General features: G+C 40.6%; 3 protein-coding genes across 3 annotated transcripts; 2 read left to right on the forward strand and 1 right to left on the reverse strand.

Moving 5' to 3' along the window:
* Window positions 1–49: 49 nt before the first annotated feature.
* agxta (alanine--glyoxylate and serine--pyruvate aminotransferase a) lies at window positions 50–4914 on the forward strand. Its single transcript, XM_082525010.1, has 11 exons — window positions 50–1181; window positions 1316–1508; window positions 2203–2267; window positions 2359–2459; window positions 2535–2605; window positions 2694–2778; window positions 2861–2959; window positions 3051–3120; window positions 4292–4387; window positions 4486–4614; window positions 4711–4914. The coding sequence occupies exons 1-11, from the start codon at window positions 1023–1025 to the stop codon at window positions 4816–4818; spliced, it is 1176 nt and encodes a 391-aa protein (XP_082381136.1). The 5' UTR covers window positions 50–1022; the 3' UTR covers window positions 4819–4914.
* A 992-nt stretch (window positions 4915–5906) lies between these two features.
* dtymk (deoxythymidylate kinase (thymidylate kinase)) lies at window positions 5907–10172 on the forward strand. The gene is made up of 5 exons (XM_082525228.1): window positions 5907–6199; window positions 6297–6405; window positions 8583–8673; window positions 8771–8968; window positions 9846–10172. The coding sequence occupies exons 1-5, from the start codon at window positions 5974–5976 to the stop codon at window positions 9969–9971; spliced, it is 750 nt and encodes a 249-aa protein (XP_082381354.1). The 5' UTR covers window positions 5907–5973; the 3' UTR covers window positions 9972–10172.
* On the reverse strand, window positions 10066–20500 carry atg4b (autophagy related 4B, cysteine peptidase). The gene is made up of 13 exons (XM_082525227.1): window positions 20417–20500; window positions 17423–17524; window positions 15841–15912; window positions 15657–15755; window positions 15452–15553; window positions 15285–15357; window positions 13857–13936; window positions 13377–13573; window positions 12195–12273; window positions 11905–12050; window positions 11364–11420; window positions 11165–11258; window positions 10066–10770 (listed from the first exon to the last, which is right to left on the reverse strand). Exons 1-13 carry the CDS (start codon window positions 20424–20426, stop codon window positions 10697–10699), a joined length of 1185 nt encoding a protein of 394 aa, XP_082381353.1. The 5' UTR covers window positions 20427–20500; the 3' UTR covers window positions 10066–10696.
* Window positions 20501–20892: the final 392 nt, after the last annotated feature.

The following is a 20892-nucleotide window of genomic DNA, read 5'->3' on the forward strand; positions in this document are numbered from 1 at the left end:
ACCTCATAATAATGGAAAACAAAAACTGGCCTAAGGGTCATTTAAAAAACTAAAACTTCTGCTGAACTTTAGCATTTTAACTGCACAGAAAAATGTAATTACGATGCCGCATATTTACTTCAAAAGAATACTCAAGCAAAAGCTTTCATCTGTGCACTATCTCTAAAATTAGAAACATCCTTTCTCAGAGTGACGCTGAAAAACTAGCTCATGCATTTATTAATTCTATGCTGGACTGCTGTAATTCATTATTATCAGGTTGTCCTAAAAGCTCCCTGAAAAGCCTTCAGATGATCCAAAATGTTGCAGTGAAAGGACTGACAGGGAGTAAAGTGAGAGCATATTTCTCCCATATGGGCTTCCTTTCATTGGCTCCCTGTTAAATCCAGAATCTCCTCACATACAAGGTCTTGAATAATGACAAATCTTAAAGGGCCATACTCTCCCAATAGAGCACTTTACTCACAGACTGCTGATTTGATTGTGGTTCCTAGGATATTTAAAAGTAGAAGGCTGTCCACTGTGAGTCTTGTTTTAACAGGAGATTTCATCCTGTTAAAAATGAGTTTCTCCTCATCAACTATTTCCTTATGAGAGAATTGTTGGGTTCTTAATGACCCGAGATGTAATAGATTTAATTAAGGTTCATTAATGCATTTAAAATATCATCTTACAAAGTGAATTTTTTTTTAGCAAACAAACTCTGTTAATGTTTTAGGAACACTGCAGTTTAATAGTTAAACCTGAGACTCAGTTGGTGGTCAATGATTAACATCTCGGGACATGCAGGATCACTTGCTTATCTTGAAAAATGAGAACAAATCAAACTACACGAGCTCATTACACAGAGAGACCAACAAGTGTTGACATAAGAAGAGAAAGATAAAAGCAGAACATGTTATGATGGTCTTCTGACCTGTGGTGCTCACTGGTCAGAAAGAGAGGTGTGTTAAGCTGAGGTGTGGTTTCTCTGGTTCCACGGCTCTTTGCGGTTTTGTTTTGCTTGTTACACTGCTGGGAAGATGTCGTCCATCTCTGTACCGCCACCAAAATGCCTGCAGAAACCTCTGACTGTTCCCTATCGTCACATGTTTGGACCGGGACCTTCAAACGTCCCTTCACGGATCTTGGAGGCTGGTGCTAACCCTGTCATTGGACACATGCATCCAGAGATATTCGAGGTAACTTCAGAGGTTTAACACCAATGACTAGGATCTATATTTGGGTTGCATGCTGTCTGTGCTAGACAAAGATTGGGAATGGTTCTAACATCAGATAGATCGCTACTCGTTACACCAAACTTTTTCAATTACAGATAATGAACGACATCAAGAGTGGGATCCAGTATATGTTCCAGACTCAAAACAAAATGACTCTAGCTGTGAGTGGCACCGGCCACAGTGCTATGGAGTGCGCCATCTTCAATGCAGTGGAGCCCGGGGAAAGCGTGCTTGTAGCTGTGAATGGAATCTGGGGGGAGAGAGCAGCTGAGATGGCAGAGAGGATAGGTAAGGCTCATTGTATCATTTGTACCTAACAAATCCTGGAAGATAACCAAATTCAAAAATATAATTTCCTACAACAGATGGGCACTGTTCAAAAAGAGCTTTTGCTGTGGAATACTTTCACGCCTTTTCCAAATGTACAGCAAAGTTGATGTGTGCCATCTGCTAATCTCTGAAATCGCCTAAGAAACTGTCTCTCTCACGCAACTGTGCCTCCACCCGGGCCATTGTGTGAGTTCCAGGTTACACAAATTGTGACAGGCACAACATGCATGACACCAAAGCACACTGCAAGTCAAGCTGAACATTTTCACAGACTCCATCATAGCTGTTTAAAACATTAACTTAATGTTGTGCTAGCAGCTGAACCTATAATCTCCTGAGAAAGGTTTTTACTGAGGTCATACAATAAGGGAACCATGAGCCATATATGCAGTCTATGGTGAATACTCATTAGCTGCTCTAGTATTTGCAGCATGTCCACAGTAACGAACATGTCAGGCAGTGCATTATACTGACTTTTAGGAAAATAACGGAGCATTGTGGAACATAATTAAATAATCTCCCATAGGTCTTTCCACAGGATTTGATGATAAAAATACAGAGTATTACTGCTGCTGTCTTTTTAAGGTGGCTTTCATTGGTGTAATTAAAAAAACAGTTAATTAAGAAAAACGCATGTGTATCAAACCTGCAGGTGCGAGAGTAAACACTATAGTGGCTCCTCCTGGTGGCTGCTTCACTATTGAAGAGATGGAAAAGGTATTGTTTCCTGATGCTCCAGTTATCAGGCTACTTTAATCATTTCTGTCACTGCTGCCACTTGTGTAATCACACTGTTATCTCACCGCAGGCTTTATCCAAACACAGACCTGCGCTGCTCTTTGTGGCACACGGAGAATCTTCTACGGGAGTCTTGCATCCTTTAGATGGCATCGGACAGCTGTGCCATAAGTAAGACACAGCACTTTGCCATCACCACATCTGCAGCTAGACAGATGATATAGGTGTTTTGTGATTTGCTTGCAGGTATAACTGCCTGTTTCTTGTTGACTCTGTGGCATCAATTGGAGGAGCCCCTGTTTACATGGACCAGCAAGGTGCACTGAAAAATCCTGCCAGATGTTTCCAGTCTTTATTTTATGAAATAATATATGTGGATTTTTCTGTCGATGTTTGTACTTTTAGAGATAGATATCCTGTATACAGGCTCCCAAAAGGTTCTGAATGCTCCACCAGGTACAGCACCGATTTCCTTCAGTGAGAGAGCATGGTAAGAACTGCACATTTTTATCATTTTTATTCATTCAGAATAATAGGGTACCATAAGTATTTAAAGGTAAATTTATCCACAGCCAAAAAATCTTCAGCCGAAGGACAAAGCCTGTGTCATTTTACTTGGATTTGAGTTGGCTGGCAAACTACTGGGGATGTGATGGAAAGCCATCAAGAGTGTAAGACTTTCTCTGCAGACTGGACCGTGTTTCAGGCTCACTTTTAACCTATTACTAAGATCATTTGGTATTGCTTTGTCTCTTTTCATAGATATCACCACACAGGTCCTGTCACTGCTTTTTACTCTCTGAGGGAAAGTTTGTCTGTCCTTGTTGAAGAGGTGAGACATGTCTAGCAATTAAAAGGGTTCATGAGCCTGCAGTTTTAACATTTTATGCAATTAACTAATGAAGCACAGAATACAGTAATGGAAACAGAGCGTATCTCCTCTGTGGAAACCTGAGATAAAAGCACTGCAGCTAAAACATTTGGTGTCACTAAGCAAATGTCACATTTTCAATTAAAATCCTGACTTTTATTAAACAGATGAGTTGCAGAGTGAATGCGAAATATAGACCCCTCACTTTTCTTGAATCAAAAAAGAGAGAATAATTAGTCCAGCTGCAGCAGTCAGAACTTTGCAGATGCAGAACTCAGTTTGTTGAGGAAATCTGCAGACACCTCCCACCAGTTGAGCACTTCTTATGGCCCATACAGTTAAGCTCCAGTTAAGCAGCTGGATCCTATGTGGTTCAGTAACTGTCTTGGGAATCCCATAGAGGGGGAAAAATATCTATTATCCTGCTTATCTCAGTCTGAGTTGCAGGACAGGAGTCTAAGCAGGTATGATCAGACAGCCCTCAGCCACCTCCTCAGGTGAGGAGAGGGAAGTGGCTTTTGTAGTTAGATGCCCAAACCACCACAGCTTTCTAGATCCATGGTGGAGGGGTTTACTTGGTTAAGTGATCCCAAGAGTGTTGATGTCAGGGGCAATTTGTCAAAACAGCCACACGGTAGTGTATGAATTCATTAATAGATAATTAATTAATGAGTGAACAAATGTTTGGCTTTTGTGCAGGCTAAAATATTTCAGCCTTGTACTGATGATCATGTTCAGAGAATTAATCCTACCAACTTTAGGATCGTTATATTTCTACAGTCTCCAACAGTTATCAGGCCAAAATTTAATTTATCCACTGCTTTGATTGGAATACCAACAACGTGACATTCCCACCAGACTTGGTATTGTGTGCCTAATGCTAATATGAAAAGTGCTAACACACTAGTCTAAGAGTGAACATGAAACACTTTCCCCTGTTAAATATTCATGTCATCCAGCATTAGAATTTAGCTGAACATGCAGCTTCACAGCACAGCTGTAGAGCACACTTTTGTGATCAGTACTCTGAAAATTGAGATATGGTTGATGAGTAAAGGACTTGCAGCTCCCTAGTGTCTGCGAATTGTCTGTGAATTTTTTAGCTTTAATTCTATAATTCAATTTTTTTAAGGGTTTGGAGAATTCATGGGAACGACATCTGAAGGTAGCCGAATATTTCCATGCTGGCCTGGAGAGCATGGGTCTCAAGCTTTTTGTCAAAGAAAAGGTAAGTTTTTAGAATAATCATAATAATCTGTATGGGAATTTACATCAAGCTTGCAGCTCTTTCTTATATAAGATTGAATAATGAGCTGTTTGTTACAGCGTCTGAGGCTACCAACAGTCACTACAATTGTTGCTCCTTATGGATATGACTGGAAAGAGATCACAAGCTTCATAATGAAAACACACAATCTGGAGATTTCTGGGGGGCTCGGACCATCAGTTGGTTTGGTAGGAGAAAATGATGATCGAGTGCCAATATGCATCATCCAAACACATTTGTTCCTGCCTGTGTGTTTTACATTGGATGTTTTTGCCGTTTTCCAGGTGCTCCGCGTGGGACTGATGGGATGTAACAGCAGCAGGGAGAACGTCGATATGGTGCTGGCAGCACTGAAAGATGCTCTGAAACACTGTCACAAGAGCAAAGTGTAACACGTGTCTAATGCTGTAAAGATCATTTTCCCATAAGGATGAAATCTGGTGCTCATGTGGTTGTGCAGTTAAATATTAAAGTTAAATACATACATATATTGCAGTTAAGTACATTTTTAACAATACAGTAACTTGTCATGACAGTCTCTGTTAATGGGAAACAACCTATTCCACCCCCTCCCATCTGCTTTATGGTCTTTTGTTTTTGCTGTGTTCATTCACAGAACAAACCAACGTATCAATAGGCTATAATTTAATAAATATATATATATATATCTAATTATTTAACTAGGAATTAATGATTAATTTCATTCATCGTGTCAAAGGGAGTGAAACAGATTATTTCCCTCCATACTATCAGAAAAAGAAAGGTGTTGAATATCACCTTTTACAGGACCTGTGGGTATTTAGCTGGAATTAGTTTTAAGTGATCACCTTCATCCTGATGGGAGTGTTCCCTTCCAGGGTGCCACCGGACACAAAGGGACAAAAAAGGGATAGCAAACAATAAAAATATATAGTCTTTATGACCTCCAGCTCTAAAAAACAACTAAACAGTTATGGGACATTTTGTGTCTATTTGCTATCCAGCACCATTATCAAAACACCTGGATACCTGGAGAGTTAACGCCAACTCTTATAGGAGGGGTTGTCATCTTATTTCGCCGTATTATTACCTTATATAAATCAATCTCTAATATGAAGCATCTCAAGGAGATTGCTGTTGTGATTTGTTGAGATTTCAATCTGAGAGCGAACTTCGGGACACTGCACACTCACAGGTGAATCAGCCAGTAAATTGCCCTGTGCTAATAAAACGTTTTATTCAGCATAACTGTTGCTTGTGATTAAGTGTATGAAGTTCTAAGTACAGCCAAGGAAGTAGAGAGCAGTTTTCCATAGATATTGGAGCAGTTGTAGGAGTTTTCTTTCCTGCATTTTTGCTTTTCTTGGATATTCTAATTCAAACAGACTGACGGAGTATTTACACGGTGTTGTAGGCAAAATCTAAATGATCTGTGAAGGGGGATGATGGGTAAACAGTAGAGGGCAGCAGTCGGAGAGCTAATGGGCTGGCTGAAACGTGACGAAGTGAAACAGGAAGTGCGTCATTGTGTTTCCTTGTTGACGTTTTGTTTTAGGAAAAGGCGGCAAATGGTGATAGGGCACAGGTCTGTTTCTAGGGCTTGGCTTCAGTTTGTTCGTGGTTTCTGCAACGTTCACCGCAGCACTGACGGACAGTGGTCGGAGATGGCGGGTAAGAGAGGAGCGCTCATCGTGCTGGAGGGGGTGGACAGGGCCGGGAAGACCACGCAGTGCAGCAAGCTGGTTCAAGCTCTGCAGCAGAGCGGCAGGCCGGCTGAGATGATGAGATTCCCCGGTGAGAATGCTTTCCGTTTTTCACCGAAGGAGCTTAAAGTTCTCCTCTGGCTTTAACGTGTCTGACGTGTTGTCCCGGGGCGGTTTTCTTCATGCAGACAGGACCACGACGATCGGACAGCTGATTGGGGCTTACCTGGAGAACAAGAGTGATTTGGAGGACCACACGGTGCACTTGTTGTTCTCTGCAAACCGCTGGGAGATGGTGTAAGACTCTCTACGTTAGTGTGAACATATGTGCCAATGAAAATCTGTGTAAAAAAAAAAAAATCTCAGGTGTGTTCAGTACCTTTAATGAGGTCGGCTTCCTATTGGCTGCAAATCAGTGTCAGTGGACTGATCCTCGAGCTAACATGTAGGAAGTGACACGTTCCCAAGTTACTCTGATGACAGGCACTACAGGAGGAATGATACAGAGAAAATGGGAAGCAGTCCATGTTTGGACTTTTCAGTGCTTTAGGTTTACTTCATGCAGTCTTAAACAGGGGCGGATCTACAGGGGTGCCACCTCTTGCCACCACAAATTTGCATATGACAGTGTTGTTTATTAAAAGAAGCTAGCATTAACACCTTGAGCCTAGCTACAATTAACACTGAATATAAATTCTAAAACTGAATATACTGCATATTGTCAGGCCTGCAGGCCTGTGGTGTTTTGTGGCAGACAGACTACTTCACTGGCACAATCAATTTGTGTGGCATCTGATTGTTCTGTAAATGTCTTTGTTTACAAAATTTGTGCATAGGTTTTTAAAATGTACAATTTAATTTGCATTTCAAGTTATGAAAATAATTAACTAAACATGTTTGTGGTTTTTACAGTAAAAAATAAACTTTTGCTGACTCTGATTTCATATTTTTTTGTGATTTCAGATCACATGTATTATTACAGTATAGCAATGAAAAAATAACTGTAAATTCAGACATGTGAGGTTGTGCTGAAAATAATGATACCAAACTAAGCAAGGCAAAAAAAGATCAAGCTGTTATTAAAAAATGGCAGTTATACCCTGGACCCCAGAGGGTTAACCTAATAAAACATGAAATATTAGGTTTAAATGTTTGGTGATAAATGTGTTGATGACAGTGCAGATTTCTGGCATTTTGTTTACATTCAAGCACAAAACAATCAGATTATTTCTGATATAAAAATGACTATGAAACGTAAGTTAGACTTGTGATTGTAAATGAACCGCCCCATGTTCTGTACCTTTCTGGTTTTTATAGTTATTGGGCTACATTAATTTTTATTATATAGGCTATACACTACATAAAATCAAAATTCACATGTTTTATGTAACTGAAATATATAATTATGTGGGCTAAAGAAAATAGTTAAGTTATAGAATATATTTATATGAAAGGTGTATACTTATTGCAGTTAAATTATTTTAATCATATATAATGCATTTTACAGAATGTAACACCTGCATATGTGTAAAACAAAATGTCTTTGCCTAAACACTAATGGTCTGGCTCAACTGGAGACACCAGGCTAATAAAACCCAACAGTGTGATCAGCAGCTGGACGAGTGTTTTAATGTCAGGTGTAAAACCTAAAGCAGACAAACGGGTGGATGAAGACGGAGCAAAGATTTCTGATCTTGTCTTTCTTTTAAAAAAAAAATGAAGGGACAAATTCTGAGCAAAACGCTAACAAAGCAGAAACCCAGTGATTTGTATTGATGGCTTTGTTTAATTTATTTCAGTAGCATTTTTTTTTTTGTGTAGAAAAACTCAGGTGTTAGTTTTTATAGGACACCCCAGAAAGTTCATTGTGAATTTTATGAATCAATAGCTTATTACGTGTGAATTTGTTTTTTTTAAATAATGTACACTTACTAAAAGAAAAGTCATGATTTGCAGATAATTGTAGCAGTTTGATCCTCTTGAGATCAAACTGGGCTGCCTGTGGCACGTGAATTAAAATGGTTTGAGACCCTGTAACACAGGCTTTGAGCCTTATGGCTGAACGGACTCTGTTTATTGATGCACAACTAAATATTTCCTAAATCAATATCACATTTTTAAGGTTTCCTAAAAAGTAAAATCATTCTATGAAAAAAATCAGTTAGTGCTTCCCACCTCAGAATCAGCTGATTTCTTTTTTACAGCAAGTTTAGTACAATTAGATAAGCCATGTTCATTTTTTTTTTACTTCATGCTATGAATGTTATAAATCACAGGTCCTTAAAAGTGCATAGTGGTGAGTTCAGTTTCACGCTTTTTTTTAATTATTTGCATTGGTTCCTTCTCCAGTTTTTTAAGTGCAAATGGACTGATTGGCAAACACGACAGCAAACACTGCTGGTTGTATCAAATGTGCTGACATTTGTTTCATTTCCTTTAAGTCTTTACACAGCCTAACAGATTCTAATCCACAGGCCTTTAATGAAGAAGAAGCTGGAGCAAGGCATCACTCTGGTTGTAGACAGGTATGCTTTCTCTGGAGTTGCTTTCACCAGCGCTAAGCCGGTAAGTGCATTTATTCTGCTTTTCAAACTCCATCCATCAGTTCGGTATTGCAACATGCAGTCGAGCGTGACAGATAGAGGTTTTTTGTCTTCTTCAGGGCTTCCGCCTGGACTGGTGCATGCAGCCTGATGTGGGACTGCCAAAGCCAGACCTCGTAATGTTTCTGCAGCTGAACCCGGCCGAGGCTGCTCTCAGAGGACAGTTTGGGCAAGAGAGATACGAGACGAGCGTCTTCCAAAGAACAGTGCAACAGCGGTTTGAACAGCTGATGAAGGATCAGACAGTAAACTGGCAGGTATGAGGGAAGCCTGAATGGAAGATTTATTCCGACAGGATGTTTAAAACGGGGATGCATCGGGCCGATATCTGTGTGATCAGGTGCCACCTGTCAGCTGCAAAGCACCGCCTAAACTCTATTTCGTGCCTGCGACACCAACAGCTTTTCTTCATGTCTTTATAGTTGCACTGGCTTCCTTTTCCTGATCAGTCTGTGCCATCACATACAGTAATGTATCATGTTACCACCTCCAGGGTTATTTTACTCCACCTGTCTTCATCAGGTCCACTCCACACTGACAGGTGTTGGTGAGAGTATAAAGCTTGACTTGCACTGCAATGACTGAAGTGAATAAATACTGTGAACAATGAGAGTATGCTTTATCTTACTTTATCTTGGGCCTAGTGTTATTTATTGTTCTAGAAATAAGAATTCAGAATGTGAATTCTTGGATAGTTTTCATTTTTACAAAGTTATGAAAGCAGTCCGAGGTTCTCTTATGGGGCTTTCACACAGGACGTATCATGCACCGAGCTGTGCTCACTACTAGAATCAGCGAGCTGCAGAGCAAAGAGCTAAACAGGCAAAGCTTCACCACCGTTAAACTCCACAGCCGCATCTATTTGGATGGAAACCCGTTTCCAAGGAAGTCTTTTCCTCCTGTGGTTCTGATATGAACTTTTCCACTCTGTCTGCTGGATGTCTTCTTTCTACTTTAGTGCAGTCCAAGTTTATATTTGCTGAACTGTGGCAGCGGTGTCTGCAAGCACTCCAATGCTGACTCCTGTGTGAAAGCACCTCCACAGTCTCTTCGTTGCATCTTATTAACGTTAAACTATCTGGAAAAAGACTAAAGTCGCCGATTTGTTCTAATTATCGAAATTTTCTTCCTCAGGTGATCGATGCAGCACAGAATATTGAAAATGTTCACAAAGACATCACAGCCCACAGCCTCAATGCCATCAACAAAGCACAGAACCTGCCGCTCGGAGAGCTCTGGAGTGAAACTCTTCAAAACTAAAGTCCTCTCCTGCACCCCACAAACTTCATCCCACACGTTTACTTGAGTAAAATATTACGTCACACACTTGTACAAGTCAAGAGAGCTATACAAATTGAAATTCAGCTCTTTTTATTTTTGCTTTTTTCATTCTTTTACATAACTATTGTTCTGTCACCTGCCTATATACTGCTTTGATTAAATAAATAATCTTCCAATGGATGAGTGTATATGTTTCAGACTTGGCGAGGATACAACTAAGACAACTTGTCTTCAGATTTGACTAAATTTGGTTTCGTTACAGGCTGTTACAGACGTCAGTTATTAGTGACAAACCGCGTAAGCCGTGGGCATCATGACCGCACCGTGTTTCTACACAACATAAAACTGTTATGGCAATTTTACTAATGGAGTCAGGGAAAGGCACCATATCACTTCAGAAGAAACATTTAAAAGTGTTAAGACTTAAATGGAAACACGTGTATGTGAAGATGTGCATACAGAATTTATCCTGAGCTCCTGCTACAGCTCCCCTCCACACCCCTTCCCTCCCCTCCCTCAGGCAGTCTCAATGATGGAGCATTCGGAGGCTGTGTGCCACACACTGACTACACCACTGGAGCTGGACTGGCTCAAGAGTTTTCCAGTTCACGTTCCTTCACTCAGGCTTCCCTTCTGATTCAGAGAAGACACGGTGAATCTTCCGTCCGCCATCAAGAACAGCAAATCATTGTTCGTTATGTTCGTCACAGGGAAAGGATTTCAAATTCCTCGTCCTCTGAATCGAAGAATCGCTCCAACCTGTCTGAGTCTGAGAAATCTGCAAAGGAAAATGTTAAAGAAAATTTTAAATTAATGTTTATTAACTCTGTGAGTTAAGACTCCAGAAACAGTGTTTTATTTATCTTTAGGGGGGATTCACACATCTTCCTTGCTGTCATGCATTTTCTTGTTTGGTGAGCTTTACGACCAATCAGTGTAGCATTATTGCCACTGGCCCCCCTCTTAAAGGGGGGTAAAAAAACAAAAAAACAAACATTTTTTGTTTGGGGGGTTTTTTGTTAACGCCCATCAAAAACTAACTTTTCTTACCAAAACGTCCTCTTGCTTTTTTTTCTCCCAAAAGAAAGAGCTAAAGAGTAGCTACAACACTCCCCTCACAGAGTTGAATTCGTTTTTAGCATATTTAAGAAAATAATTTGCAGTATATTTACCAGGAGTAAGGTTAAGGGTGTCCACGCTGACCATATGAGAGGGCTGGCTGTCTACGAGTTCGAACATAGGCAGGGTCCCTCTGTTGCAGGACAGCTACAAGACAAGGACAATTATTTTTGCGATATTCCAAAAACACAGCGATGCCTTTATTAAGTTGTAATAAACAAAAATTAATGTTACAGACAGAGAGAGACACACCCTTCTTATGCGCATACACCAGTCATCAAACTCATCCTCTGTTCTGCAGAAGAAACCCTGGAAGAGCACAGAAAACACATTTATGTCTAACTATTAATATTCATATCTGCACACAACAGCCTGTGTGTCATCCGATATGTTGTTCTGTTGATTGTTGTATCAGCCGGAGGCACTTCTGAAAGGTCTTTGGCAGCATCTGGACACAGTATGACATTTTTTCCAAGCCCATCGTTATTCCACTAGCTCTTTACATGCCTCCACTACCTTATCAGGCTCTTTCATACTTTCCAACAAATGCTGGACAAACTTGGGATGAGATCTGTTAACATTTGTTAACCTAATGGAAGGTTCAGCTATGGATCTTTTTCTTTAGTAAGTGGGTAATCTGTTTTCCCCTTTATTATCCTCTTTACTGTACGGAGGAAAATACTGTCAGACATAAACTGCTCCGTGGCGCAAAAAAAGGTTGGGGACCGCTGGTCTAAGAGACGAAGACTGTTCTAAGAGCTCTGCACTGTCAAACTCTCCCTGACAGTCCTACCGCTGCGATGGATGGGTCCAGTTCACAGATGTGCATGCGACAGGGTGGGTGCTGGCAGTGGTACGTCTCATCGGGGACCTGACTGTCTTCAGACGGCTCCACTGCAGGCTGTGTGGTGTGTGGGTCTAAATAGATGAGTTCTTCTCCTGGGGACAAAAACACGTGTTCAGACCCAAGCGGGTAACTTAATGAAGGTGTTTAAGAAGAGAAGGAAAAAAAAAGAATCACATGATGAACATGAGCTGTTTAGAATGCACAGTTTATTTCACAAACACAGAGACTAGACATACCGACATAACCAATGAAGTAATGGGCACTGTTGGGTTTTCCCCCAATAACACCAAGGGACTGAGGCAGCATGAAGCATTGCTGTGAAAAGAGACAAGAGGGTTTATCTCACCCCAGCTGTGGCTGAATTTGGCTTATATATATATATATACACCATGCTGGCACTGAATGTCTCCTTAAAATCCCTTTCCCTAAATTAAAATCTATGATAACTTAACGGGAGTTTTATTCAGGTACCGTTCTTGCATTGTTGATCCCATAATGCTGTCAGTCATGAGGGGTCATTAAATTAATAATGAAGCTTTTTATTTCCGTTTCAGCTGAACAGAGATGTGCTTTTTACTCCATGTGTTAGACGCTGGGATTGAGAAGCGGGCAGTGGGAGGCCGTACATAAATTCTACAGCACTGAGATTATTGAATCTGTGGAAGTGGCTTGTAATTCTGGAAGTGGATAGAGATTTAAATTAGCAGAAGCTGCTTTTGAATACTTTTGTATCTTGGCACTGCTGATGAATTATTTATCTTGTTCCCAAACAGGCATCTGCACTACCCACAACCCTTTTAGAGTTTTAGTACGGATAAAAGTCAGGCACACGGAGACTACATCCATTATCTGACTGAAAAGCCGAGGACACTACATGCTCAGACTGTCGTAACTTTTAAATAGTTATTTTCCTGGTCACTAACATAAAAGAGCATCCAAAGACAGACATCCTGCATGACTTTCTGACTGGTGGTTGGTCACACTTGCTCCAGGCTCCAGTTGCCTAGGTAACCGTCTGTAAATGTGTGTACCAAGCTATTGCGTGTCAGTCAACTGTATCATTTGCTCTCATTGGTTGTCATTTCCCTTGCCTTGTAGTTTAGAATAGTTTTGCCTGAGCCCACTTTAATTCACCAACAGTTATATCAGCTGTAGTCTGGGCTCAGTGTCATTGATTTCTAAGGTCTCTACGCTGCTACTTCCTTCATGTGTGATTCTCCTTAACAGTATTGGATTTCTGATTTCTAAATGCCTCACATTCTACAGTTCGTCATTATGTCATTTCTTTGTGGTTATCTGTCATTTTTCCCATTTTGCAAATCACATCTGCACTGACAGTGCTCATTTTTCATGATACAGTGGCCATAACTACTCACAGAATTAGTTGTGTCATTATGCTGTACATGCTAGTTTCTCACCTTGAGGGTATCAATGTAGGCATCATTTATATCGCTCAGGCCCAGCCTGAGGGGGATGAGCAGTACCAGAGGTCTCCAGAGCGCCGTCTCCTCCTCAGCCATGGCACACGCTCCCTCCAGGCATCCATTAAGCTCCCCAACTCCCTCCGATTCTCCATAGGCTCCTGCAGCATCCAGCCAGGGCATGCAAAGGCGCTCTACAGAAAAATGATCACAAAAACCAGAAAATTACTCAGATTACTGTCGACCATGCTGCCAGTACATTACAGTGAAGGAAAACTACACCAGATACAAATTAGGTCTGTGTAGAGTTATGCTGCTACTGGTAAATTAAGTAGCAGCATAACTCTGTCTTTGGATGAACTTGGTTTCTTTGCAGAGACTCATATCAATCTGTAGATGTTTACACACAGAAACTGTTAGATTTGGTCAAACAGGAACTGTGTAAACAGTCCACAGTTGCAACACAGCTGCACTCACTGATCTCCTCGATGACCACAGTGTTGTCCATCGCCACGTGTACAACTACTTTGCTCCACGTATCAAACACCGCCAGCTTCCTGAAAGCAAAACAGCACAGTCACACGTTTTAATTTTACCCCAGCGCTCCAAAACACTAGAGAACTGCCCACCCTCTGGACTTCCTGGTCCACTGGGAGGTTTGTGAGCCAGTCTGATGGAGGTGTAAATTTCATGGGGCAAACAGGAAATTTTTCATCAAGTTTCAAAACATGGTGGTTCCGTGTTTCTAACGTTTTTGTGTTTTGGGTTTTGATTAGCGTGAAATACGATTCTGAGACTATATGTGATGTCAGAGCACCGTAATTCACTTTAGCAGCAAACTCCTGACAGCAACACTTTTGACAATCCGAATCAGCGCTTTCTTTTACATCCATATGAGTTACCCCTCAGACATAAAAGGGTTATGGGGTATAGACGTCACCCCGCTGGGCAAGTGGCGTGGACACCAAAGTTGTGAATGAGATATCTCCAAAACAAGTCGATGTAGGACTTTGAAAGGCAGGTGCATCTATGAAAAATCTCAAACCAGTACAAATACTGGTGACCTTGAACTCAAGGTCAAGTTCAGACATCAACGGGTAGACCTGGTGACCGGCAGTATGTTTATTTGTTTGGAAAATGTACACCAAAGGGGTACTTCATGTTAGAAATGATTAACCAACCAATCAGCATCCATTGGGAGACTGCTAGTATTTATGTGCAGCTTGCCATTCACCGTAAGAAAACTATGGGGGGGGGGAGTAAAAAAAAAAAAAAAAATTTACATTTAAATTTAGATGTTTACTGAAAAATGTATTTTTTTTCTAGAACTAATTGTAAGGAACTATTTTAGCTGGTGTTACATATAAAAGTCAACTTAAAGGAATTTGAATTGCAAATAATAAAAATACCACACTGGTATGCTGCACACTAAGTGATATCAGAGTGGGATATTTCATTGGGGGTTTTTACTCAGCTTTTTTTTTTCCTGTTCTTACCAGGATTCTTTTCGATTTTCCTGCAGTAGTGATAAATGTCTGAAAAATGAAAATAAATGGCTGACCGATGAGCAGAAAAACTATAGTCCAGAAAATGCTAATGGATTAAAGACCAACAAGTAGCAAGTCAAGAATTACCCCATAAACTTGAGAGCAGCAGAAATGCACTAAAAATGTTTAAGGCCTTAAAGACACAAATAATGTGTGCTTAAGAGAAATGCTGAACACAAAAACTGTTGTTTGCTCACAAAAATGCTGCACAGCACAGCTTTAATTTTTAATTTACAGAGCACAGAGCCAGTAATTCCTTTGTTCCAGCTTTCAAAATGCGGGGATTTCTTGCTCATTTTGGCTTTGTGTGTTTGCGTGAAGTCCACAATGGACCCTTGTGGTACTTTCCTGTACTTACTTTAGAACCTGGGCAACTGTGTTTGGTCCATACCACTGGCCAATAGGCTTTCCCTCTCCAACTCCCATTTGAGCTGCAGCATTTAATAAGAACAGAAGAAGAATTTCCTGTGAAGTCTTTCACTCAAGCCTTGGTGTAACTGGAATGGTTTGAAGCTCACTACTTACCAATTTGATGGATGGAATAATAGCTGTCTTTTTTGTCGATGAAGGCGTTGAGAAGACTGATGTACTCCTCTCTTTGTTTCTGGCCTTTGGCCCATCTCCAATCTGAAAACAAAAAGGTCAGTTATGAAATCTGTCAAAAACAAGCCTCGTTTCAATTCACTGGAGACGGGCTGTTGGTGCCACGCAGAGATAAAGTCCGCCTTACCTCTTCCTAAATGTCTGCACACCAAGGCCTCGCCCAGAATCATCTGGCCACACCGTAACATACATCCCCACCCCGTGTCTGATGTTGGTCCGGTCCCCCCTGTAACAGATTCATGGGTCACCCATAACGCCTTTTGATAGCCAGAGGTCACATTAGAAATGTGTGACAAAAGACCAGAACTGACCAATCGGTGGGAAGTTTTTTCTGTATGTGAACCACAGGCGTGAAGTGACATCTGATAAAATCTCATCTTTCTCTACAATACAGACATCGGCATATTACAACATATCCACATCATAATGACAAAACAGAGTGGCTGACTTTGTGATGTGTTTCGTAGGTAGAGCTGGGCGATACGAGATTTTTTCATATCACGATATGTTTTTTTCATTTCAGGCGATAACGATATATATCACGATATAAGCCAAATAACTATATTTGTAAGATTTAAATGTGCCGTTGCTCACAAGTAAAATGTGAAATAATCAGCAGCTTGTTTTTATTTAAATATTTATTTCCCATAATAAGTTCAACAGGGTAGATGTACTTAAGGAACATGAGACTTTTTCAGATAAATAAAGGCAAATATTACAAACTACACAAAAGGCAGCCGCTAAAGCGTTTAAGTTTCAAAATAGAACAAACGAAACAGACTAAATTGTCAATTCCACTTAGAAACAAAATATTAATTCTAAAAATAAATCTTAGTTTGTTTTACAGAAGAACAGACAAAACTGACTAACTTTTGTCAATATCAAATAAACTGAGAACTAAAAGGAAATTCTCAATCTCTCCTTGTTGTATAGCTGAGCTTTTCAAACAGTTTTAACAGTTACTTTAGTCTGACAAAAGCCGAATGACGAATTAGCGCTTCCAGTCAGAGGCTGAGGCTACGTCCACACGTACACGGGTATTTTTGAAAACTGAGATTTTCCGTTTTCGTTTTAAAAAATAATCCCGTCCACACATAAAGGCAGAAATGAAGGAAAACGCTGCTATGAACATGCCAAAGCAGCAGGTGGCGCTAGATTCCTAACCGTGCAGAAATGTTGGCCAATCAGAAGTCTAGAAGCCTCGGTGGGAAAAAGTAAAAGCTGGACCGAGTCGTATGTGTGGAGGGACAGTAACTGTGTGTATATGTAAGCATTTAAACACTGCAGAGAGTAGAATTAACAGTAACAGTATTGTAGAAATTCATTTCACCGAAACAATAACGTGGCGCACAGTGTGACGCATGCACCAGTTTATTGTATTTCCAGACTTGCTTTCGGCACAATTTACAGTGCACGCTACTCTGTTTTTTGTCAGACTTGAAATAGCCGAAATACCTTCACACTACGGAACTTCTATGGCTCTTCCGTTCGACAATCTCTCCGGCGTTGGAACCATCATCTGTTTTCTCTTCGGTCACGCTCGGTTGATTTTTCTAGTCGGCACGCTCATTTCCTCCAATAGGCGCTGGCTCCATTACCCGCTGGCTGCTTCCCAAACAAACACACGTGCGGCTTGGCACTTGTGCTGTACATAACAAGTCACGCGACGTGACGCTGCGGCTGTGATTGGTTCGGCTCTGCGCTACTTAATTTGTATTGGCTGACCTTTTTTTTTTTTTTTTTTTTTTTTTTTAAGAGGACAAGAGCGGTGAAGTCTATCGCGATAGTTTAATTTTTCTATCGAGTAAAAGTTATATCGCGATACATATCGTTCTATCGCCCAGCTCTATTCGTAGGTATTGAAATTTTCATGCGAGAAGATTCAAGTCCCACCTGTGAGTGCATTGTATTCTTTGCCCAAGATCCACACAGGCTCCGAGGTCTCGGGAAAATCTTCAAACTCAACAAATCGAAGTGTGTCGTATGTCAAGGTAGCTGCAAAAAAAAAAAAAAAAGGAGGAGTCTGAGGGAAGATAAAGCTGTTTTCACAACTCAACTCGGGCAGCTTACACGCTGACAGCTGAGGTGGTTTATCTCTTGCTGTGCAGTGCATGTGAGTGAGGACCATATTCAGACTTGTCAATAAATGTCAGGTGATCACCAGCATTATCACAGGCCAATTATTGCAGCTGATAAACATGAACCTATCTCTCAGGGAGTTCAGATGGAGTATCCATTAGTTGCTGGAGTGAACTCTAAACCACATCCAGGAACAAAAATTTGGGGGCTTTTAAGAAACTGATTAAATCAAGTGTTCACATTTGTTGCAGTGTCCTGCCTTTAAGCACTTAATATCCAAACCATTCAATTCAATTTATATAGCACCTAAATCCCAACAACACTTGCCTCAAGGCACGTGAAACTGTAAGGTAAAGACCACACAATAACACAGAAAATCTCAGCAATCAGGCGACCCACTATGATTTAGCACTTGGTGACAGCGGAAAGGAAAATCTCCATTTTTACAGGAAAAAACCTCTTGTTTGTAGTAACTTCTCTAAGTCAACATATAATCTTCTGCAGACTGCCTGCCATGCACAGGATCAGCAATCCAAAGCAATGGACAGTGCACAAGAGAAGTGAAGGGAGTGCATGCAGGACGGAGTGGGTGGAGAAGTGTCTGAAGTGGTTTATGTCAAATGGGTAGCAGAAAGAACAAAAGGGAAGGTTAAGAAGATGGTAGTGAGACCTGCTGAGATGCATGGTTTTGAGACTGTGGCACTGATGAAAAAACAGGCCGGTGATCTGGAGGTGGCAGAGCTGAAGATGTGAAGACGCTAGATTTTCATTGGGCGTGACCAGGATGGATGAGATTAGGAACACATACATCAAAAGGGCAGCGTACATGTCACAGTTGGGAGACAAACTGTAAAAGTAAGGCTGTGAAGGTTTTTGACATGTGCAGTTGAGAGACAACAGATATGTGGGCAAAAGATGTAGAAGGCTGAAAAAAGGAAGAAGACAAAAGATGTGATTTATGGATGTAGTGAGAGAGGACATGGAGATGATTGGTGTGACAGAAGTGGATGGAAGACATAGTGTGAGATGGAGGTAGATTATCTAACATGAGGACTCCTAAAAGAAACAGTCGAAAGAAAGAAAAACACTGCCACAAGACCAGGATAACCTGTATTTGTTTAGAGTCAGGTTAATGTGGTTAACGACTGTCTATTTGCTTCTTACGATTGCTCACTGCTTACATAACACGCACAGCGAAATTCCCTAAAAAAATTATTCTCAATTAAGTTTTTTCCTGTTTAGTTAACCCCAATCTGAACCAGCCTATCTAAGCATAATCTAGCACAACCTCTAAAACAACCAGAAAACTGCCTTTTGAGTCATGAGCAGCTAGTAACCACCAAGAAAATGTATGAAGCTGAATTAAACTCTGGAAGTAGCAGCCTTGCTGGGAGCTAGGAGCAAAGAGCAAGTACCATCTGGATCCTGTAAGCCTCTGGTGCTTCATTTTAAATGTGAAACAAAGTTGGAGACAGCAAGTCAATCAATATTTGAAAGACAGGTATGGAGAGATCACTTTTATATTGAGAGGACTTTATTTTGAAAGGCCATGCCACTTGAGTCAGTGAAAAACACTCATCCATCAGTCTGAAAATGATTCTTCCGTGCTCGTACTTTAAACTCAGAGTCAGATAATTTTACTGATCCAAAAAAAGCAATTCATTTGCAACTTACCTACACAACCTACTTGCAAAATAGCAATAGTGAAGAAGATGGACAAAAAATACATAATAGATTGACAAAGAAATGTGTATAAAAATTAGCAATCATAAAACCAAGTTATTCTAAATGACCACTGCAAAAGTTAAGGGATTTAATAGCTGATACAATGAAGGATTTTAAATATCTCTACTTGTTCTACAGTGGGTTACAAGGTAGTAACGACCTGTTACTTCCTGAACACAAGAGATAAAACTTGGTCATGATGTTTAATAATAAGTGAGCACAAATTTCTCTGCCTAACCAGCGTGATTTTGGAGCAAGTGCTAACAATGCTGCTGAGGGAGTTTCTATCATTAAAAGCTAAAAACATTAAACGAGCAGATACAAGGAACTGTTAAGGGACTTTCAATAACTGAATAACAAAAAAACATAAAATTTAATTTTTGTCCCTAAAGACTTGATGAGGATGGTCAATGTCCAACCACAATAACAGGCTAGATTCAGGCTTCTCACTGCAGCTGGAAACACTGCGCTCAAAGACAAGATAAACTTCACTAAAACAGTAACAAACATCAATAAATGATCGAGTTCTTATTAAAAACAGCATAAAACTCCCATTAAACCTGTTATCAGACACTAGAAAATATCTTAACATGCCTTAATATTCCCACCGAGCTTTAAAAATACGTGTTGCCCACATAACTAACAAGAGTCAGGCTAACAGCAGCTTGATAACCGATGTGATGGTGACAGCGCATCAGCAGGGATGCTCATCTTGGGCGTAACAAAACGTTAGCTAAAAAGTCCAAAGATGTATAGAGGACAAACTATTTAGAACAACATATGGCATCACAAGAAACGACACCTTAATAAATGTTTTGTGATGACACCACAAGTTGTCAAAGCGGGAATCCCGCAGATTTAGCAACAGTAGCAGCAAGCTAACGATAATTAGCAGTTAGCTTTAGTCATCACTTTAGCAGCTAGCGTCACCGAGGCAGGCTGCCAGCTGGCGACGCTGATCCCAAAGCGGCAGAGCAGAAGTGCCACCGCCAGGTGTTAAAGAGTGATGCTGTAGTCATTATAACTTCTAACGAGATTGCTAAGGGAGTAAAATATCATATTTTCCTGTAAAATCTCGCTTACCTGCATCCATCCCGACGGTCTTCACCCGATCTTGTTTGTTGTTCTCTGCACTCGGACACGCTGGACCAATGGGAAGAGAAACCTGCTGCGGAATCCGGAAACAGCCGGGACGTTTCTGTCAATATCCAATCGAATCTGGCGAGGCGGCTTTAAGACCAATCGGGAGTGCGTGACGTATCCATCCCGTGGAAAGCGGTTTCATGGTGCGTTCACGTACACAAATAAACACCAAAGGTGCGTTCAGGAGAGACCCTTATTTCCCTGCTGTATATAACCAACTGAATGTCAAAACATCTGAAGAGACACGGTCTTTAGAGGTTTATATGGAAACTAATTAAAAAATAAACCCAACTGTTAGAAAATATAGACTTATAAATGATGAAAATTGTAGTAGTGTAGAAGAGTGTAGGTAAATGGGCTGTAAACAGCTTACATCAAGTCAAATGAGGCCAAATTATTTTCTGAAAGGTTTCCCT

The sequence above is a fragment of the Aulonocara stuartgranti genome (assembly GCF_965226115.1).
Source record: "Aulonocara stuartgranti genome assembly, chromosome: 23".
Lineage (NCBI taxonomy): Eukaryota > Metazoa > Chordata > Actinopteri > Cichliformes > Cichlidae > Aulonocara > Aulonocara stuartgranti.